Genomic DNA, 6593 nt, shown 5'->3' on the forward strand with positions numbered 1-6593 from the left:
GAGTGTAAGCTGGTATGAAATGGAACCAAATTGAAAACCATCATGGACCAGGACCTAAGATTTGGCCTGCAACAAAACACATAGGAAAATGAAGACACAGTCTAGATATGGTTAACTTGCACGCCTGTTGTGAGCGGGGTCCCTAGCAACACACAGGCCTGGACAGATACCGGACACAGTTAGTCTTAGGGGTGCAGTCAGTTGCTCTCAGCCTCAGGCTGTAAGTAGAGCTGGAGGGGAAAACAACAAAATAGGGCAGCAGTTCAAGTTAGCCAGTGTGTGACAGGAGAGAGGGAGGAATCCATGCCTTGGCCTCTGCTTGGAGTTTCTGTACAAATAACACTGATTCAGGTGAGAATTCTGGACAAATATGCAAATTCTGTCATTTGCCCCAGTAAAAACTCCAAGTAGAAGAAGACAAATTCAAGGAAGTCCAGATGCTCAGTAACATAAGCCATACAAAGAGATTATTCTCCACTGCTGTCTACAAATATTTGTTCCAATGACATGTAAAGTAGCTTTGCTCTATTACAGCATGTATGGAAATATGCAGATAGGATATACTCCTACACAAGGTTTACAGAGGAAAAACAGACCGAAGTTTCACAAAGTGATTTTAAAAGTTGCTTGGAGTTCTTCTAATGATACCACACTGCTGCAGCCTCCTTCCCTGGCAGTATCAGACTATTCTGCCATCGGTGACAGCCATCAGCACCCATGGCCTGTGGTGAACCAGTTCACTTTTGTTTTATTCCCTGACTTAAAGTGCATGCTCAATTAAGAATGCTCATTTATAGGAAATATCAGTTCTGCTTGACAGTAAATGAGGGTCTAAAGATCAAGTGGGGGGATGATGACTACAAAAAGAGCATAATGATGCCCTGAGAATCAGAAAAAGAAAAACAGGACTGACAGCTGAAAGAGCCATTTGCATAACTAAGGTCATTATCTGAGGTCTGGACAGTGAAACCTGCAATTCTAACCCACACAGGAGATGGAAGGAAAGGTACAGCACAATCAGATAATTTAGAAAAAAATATTCTCTCTGATGTTAACACTAAGCAGATAGTTTCCAAATAGGACACAGAGTAGCAAAGGGGAGATTAGGTAAGCTGAGTACACTAGATAAAACTGGCAACAGGCAGCAGAGCCTAGAAATCAAGCTATGCATGTTTAACATTTAAATCAAGAAATTCCATGGAAACAATCCAAAAAGCTTCTTTTATTGTCCACAGCCCAGATTTACTTTGGTGTGGGTTGTCAAGATTTGGAAACTTTTCTACTTTCTATCTTCTTTTCAGTCTTTACACTGAACAAATGTATTTGTGAAGGGAACGAACAAATGTGTTTGTGAAAGGAAAACACATTATTTACAGCTTACTTGGGCTTGCTTGCGTATTTTAGAAGGATGAAGAGTTTCTTCATAGAAAAGCTGATGATAAGCCTGTAGGTCAAACCAAAAGTACGCACTGTTCTTCCACAACTAGAAACGAAAAATATTGTAAGTTATTGCTACCCAAATATCACAGCTTTATAAAAGGTTGACTTTCCAATGCAAGTAATTATTTAGCTCCTTGGGGCCATCATAAATCAAGCTCAATTTAAGATGGATTTAATCTTCTGTTGCATACTGGCAGAAGGACAACATATTTAATGGCATCATCACTGTGATACTATATCTTTTATTGTAGCCTTTATGCATAATTGGCCATTAAAATTGTTAACATTGTAGTTAACATTTGAAGAGTAACCACATTTCAGTGGCATAAAGCCAGCACTAAAGAAGAAATGCTGATAATGGACATGCAGAATTTGTGCCATGGTGAAACAGCATTTTGCAGCAATAACCAAAACAATTAAATATTGTGTACTTGACATATGTTACTGGGACTATCATTACATTTTTATTACATGTGCATTTCTGAGGCACAGAGTCTTGGCCTCATTTCATAATTCAGACAAACATCAAAAGATCTTTCAGAAGAAGGAATCTAGATCTTTCCCCAAGTCCTCTGTTTTAATCATGTGCTTATGGGGTCTGGATCTTAAAAATACCCTGAAACCCCCGTTACTGGACAATAAAGAAAGTGTTCCAAAAAGATAGGGACGTGGAACTTTGCCCCACAAACTGTAGCCTGTCAGACCTGGCATATGAGTGAAACAGGCTCCACAGTGGTAGACAAAACCTTAAGGAAATAATTTTCAAAGGAGTCTGGCACCTGCAAAGGCTAGAGGACATGCGGGTGGGTGCCTATCTCCAATGAAAGATAAATTACATTTATTTAAATTTCTATCTATGCACATTTAACTTTTTTAGCTGAAGGTATTCAGCTTTGGAAACATTGACTCTTGCCTTCTGGTAGCCAAAGGCATTTCTAGCTACTGCTGCTGGATTCTGGGTTTTGCCAGCGGTGAAACAGATGTCCATCTTGATTGCATTCAAATCTCCCCTAAAGACTCAATTTTTCTGCAAAGCCACTAAACACTGACTCAGATTCATAGCTTGTTCCAACCAATCCTCAATTTACACCCAGCAATGAATGATGGATCTGCTGACTGCAGAGAAGAAATAGTGTTATGTTTCTCAGAAATCCAAGAAGCTTCATGGAAGCAGAAGAACGTTTTTAAAACATTGGAGATTTTGGACATCACTAACCCAACAAGTAAGAAGGAGGCAGATTATCATGAGTAATAGCACAGCAGATTTTCCATCTTTTTAAAAAATGTTTTTGTGGGTTAAGACCTCATTTTTTCTGCCAAGTTGAAGGCTAGTTTTAAAAAATGATTAGTCTTTTTTTATCCCTGATGGTACAATCAGATTTCCAATAGCTTTGAGACAGTTAGGATCTGACAGCTTGGTTAAGACCTGTCATTAGTTTGAATATACACATGAACAGTTTATTGTTGTTGAGGGATTGGAGTCTCACAAGTAATAATTCATCCAGTCATCAATCTTTCTTTCTCCATTTTTTTTTTTCAGTCTGGCTGCCCTCTATAACTTGGCATTCAGTCAATTGTTGACTAAATTATCACAGGGTAGGAAAATGCTCATACCTTATTCCCTGACTTCTCACAGAAGTGTGTGAAGTAGTAGCCTGCTCTGTTCTCCAAATAAAGAGACTGCAACATGCTTTCCATTGTTGATCCCCCTAGGACAACACTGCCAGCAGCACTTTTCCCCTGGACAAATAAAATGTAGTTATACAGCAAGGAATAACAGGCTTTCATTATTTTCAAATGTCAGTACATTGCAATGGAGGGCCATGCAGTGTGTTCAATTAGTATCTTCATCCCAAGAAACTAGACTCCATTTTCTACTACATATGCAATTGATCATAGCTCTCCATACAATTTTCTCACTAAATATTCACATCCAATGGAGTAAGTCTGATGACTGAAGGCATACAGAGTAGCAAAATGACCGTAGCATCCCTTTGGTGGGTCCTCAATTCTTGAAACAGAAAAACAAGCCTGTCCTTAATTCTGTCATTATCTGTTTAGCTCTGAATGCAGAGAATTCCAATGATACTAAACCATATCACTTAGCTGTCAAAAGTTGTCTCAGCTCAGGCTACTATGTTTTGAATTAAGAGAAGTTAACAGGTGGTTATTTGGTCAAGCCTCCAAACAATTAACGGTCGTGGAACAAAAGATATGTCTCCTGAGGTTACACCACTGACACCAGCAACAAAATCATGAGCATTTTAGGAAGCAAGAAATCCATGCTCTTTACTGGAGCTAGCTCCTGGAGCATTTGAGGAAGAATACATCCATTTTGGCAATGCTCACAGAGAAGCCAGATGAGGTTACAAAGTAGTAAATTAGCTTCTGTTGATCACAAGAGAAAAACCTTGGCTGACTTGCTATCTCTGATAGATAGCAGAAGTGGGAGCAGATGAGTGTGATGACTGACAACCAGCTTCTTTCCAAACAGTAACAGGGATGGAGGAGGGCAGGAGGAAGCCAGGCTTCTGAAGCAGAGTAGGGATATCCCCCTCCCAAGTATGAAGTTAAACTATGAATCCCTGCATTCCGCTTTGCATCACATTTGTGATGGCAAATTGTGGGGTCCTGACTCCAGGTTCCAGTCTAGCCCTGTAAGTGTAAATGGATAGTATTTTCTCCCTCATCCAGAGGGAAACTGTGCGATGAAGGTGTATAAAAACTAATAGTTCATGGTGTGAACATTTCCTGAATATAAGTTTCTTACTGCAAATGTCCACTAATTGCAAAGACTAGCCTTTTTTCTGTCAAAATTAACAAAGAAGTAAAATGGTTACAGTGAAGTAATAAACAAAGTATGATTTTGATGTGAAAAACGAACAATCACGTGCTCAAGTGATCACCAAACTCCACACATACGTAAACAGGCCCAGATTACGTAATACGCTGAGGTTTTTTTTTGTTGTGAGGCCATGGGTGTCAATACCTCCATGAAACAGCAGACTGTTTCGAGACCATTCCACAAACGTGAAAGATTTTGGATATACTTTAAATTGCCAGATCTTGACATCTGACATGTTCGATTTGTCAGCATTTTAACAGTTACTGAGAAAAGGCTCTTCTGTGCAGCCTGTCCCTCCTGAGGTTTGCCGGATTGAGAGCCTGCTTAGCAGGCAATAATTCAACAAAGAAAAGAATGAAGTGCATAAATGAAGCATTTTCCTCTTATGAATTTTACTATTTTAATGACTTTCTAGAGCAGATTCAGTTTTCACTGTGAGTCTGCTATACTTTCCTAGGCAACGATTCTACTGAAGCATTTATCCAGTGAGTTTTCCATAATGCCTACTGAACACATGGTCACCATGGAGAAGATCAACACTTGCCAGTGAAAATAAACCTCTGTATATGCCATGATTTCCTATCAAATAGGTGACAGATACCACACAGAAAATGCTGACATTCTAATTATATCTTTGCATAAGGCATTGACATTCATATTATTAAACCAATTTCTCCCCATTGTTGACTACCTCCCCTTTAATACTACAGAATAAAGTGTTTTAACCCATAATTAAAGACTACTAACATTTTCACGTAGTACTTACTGGGAGCAGCTCAGCATAGGTGTACCTTCTATGCCTCTGGTATTTTGAGTCTTCCAAAGCTAAGCAATGAATCATGTCTCTGCTCATTGACTTTGGCCTGGATCCACAAACAAACAACATTTTCAATACATTTTAAAGAAAAAAACTAAGACTGCTTATAAAATAAACAACTAAAAAGGGGTATGTGAGAGGTAGAATGACATAGTGAATAGTAGAGGGAAAAATACCTGGAGTTCAAATTTACAATAAATGTAAAAACAGTAGAGGAATAATTTTTCATGTGGCCCTGTGGAAATCACTGACACAGCATATCTTTGAGGGCAAGCACTTGAGGCAGGTTAAAAGAATATGAATGTATGTAGAGAATATCAACTATTACACAAGAGAGGATAAACCACTTGTATTTGGAGAAATAAACCCTTTTGTGTTGTGGCACAAACAAATGAGATATTAATCAGCCAGGAAGGAATTCTCCATGCATGCAATCTGTACCATAACTGTGTGTCACTAAGCACATTATTGTATTAAAGAAAAATATTCATTAAAACAGTAGGATCTAAAAGCCTTTCATAAATATTCAAGGTATATTGGTGTGCAGAAAGATGTACAAGGGACTTTCGTACTTACCGCTTTCCACTGCTAGAAATGTCATACCTTTGAGGGCTCTGACTTGATGGCAGAGTAGGTGATAATCTTGCTGATCTCTTCAAAGAAGAACTTGGCGTAGCTAGTTTTAATGAAGTTGTTGGTGAGCTTGTTCTACTTTTCTAAAAGGCATAACAGAAAAATAAGGCAATTCTGATTATTTTTCCACCTTTATGTTTTCATAACATGTTCTCATTAACTACTCAAAAACATTCAAGGGTTTTCAGGACTATTTTTCCTTGTCAATCACAATATGTAAAACCACAAATTGCAAAAAGCTTCTCTGAATATCTTGCAAGATTTTTCAGCACACCTTAATAACCAATATAGCTTAAAAATTACGTTTTAACAGGTAGAAATATGTTACATGCACTTTGTACACAATAACAGAGGACGTCCGTTGAAGAGCATGTGAACATGTTTTGTGAATCTTTACTAAGACTACCTTAAGTAGCTCACTGTAAGACAGATACAATCACTCAGACTAGGAGAGAAAGGGGGCATTCTGCCACACCATTGCTGACTTATTCTGAACAAATCACACTATAACTTTTTGGAGATTCCAGCTGCATTCAGAGTGCCCTCAGAAATTCACCCAGAGTTGCTGCTCTTGCAAGCACAGTGGAGCTGGAACATTCAAAAATCTGGATTTCTCACAGTAAAAAAAAAGAGAAAAGCAGCAAGAAATGGTCCATCAGCTGATTCTGTGAGGTTCACAGGTGCCAGCTCACAGTTTTCTTCAAGTGCTGAACTCAACAGGGGCTGGACAACCTGCAGAGTTAGGATCCTGTCTGCCTGACCTACAGCTAGTCCTGGGTCATTAGCACACCTTGTGAAGCCAGGACTGGTCTCTGTAAGAGGCAGCTGCTTCTGGCTCCCATTCCCGCTGTGATCAGC

The 6593-nt window shown here is 39.0% G+C and overlaps 1 protein-coding gene across 1 annotated transcript in view; it reads right to left on the bottom strand.

Moving 5' to 3' along the window:
• RGS22 (regulator of G-protein signaling 22) overlaps nucleotides 1-6593 on the bottom strand; it is a gene marked incomplete at both ends in the record, with an annotated part of 48687 nt that overhangs the window by 29073 nt on the left and 13021 nt on the right. Inside the window, 2 exons of the mRNA XM_009706658.1 lie at nucleotides 1382-1483; nucleotides 3055-3180. Coding sequence (XP_009704960.1) covers nucleotides 1382-1483; nucleotides 3055-3180 — 228 coding nt within the window. The remainder of the gene's footprint in view (nucleotides 1-1381; nucleotides 1484-3054; nucleotides 3181-6593) is intronic.

This window comes from Cariama cristata, unplaced genomic scaffold (genome assembly GCF_000690535.1).
Source record: "Cariama cristata isolate BGI_N322 unplaced genomic scaffold, ASM69053v1 scaffold16560, whole genome shotgun sequence".
In the NCBI taxonomy this organism is placed as follows: Eukaryota; Metazoa; Chordata; class Aves; order Cariamiformes; family Cariamidae; genus Cariama; species Cariama cristata.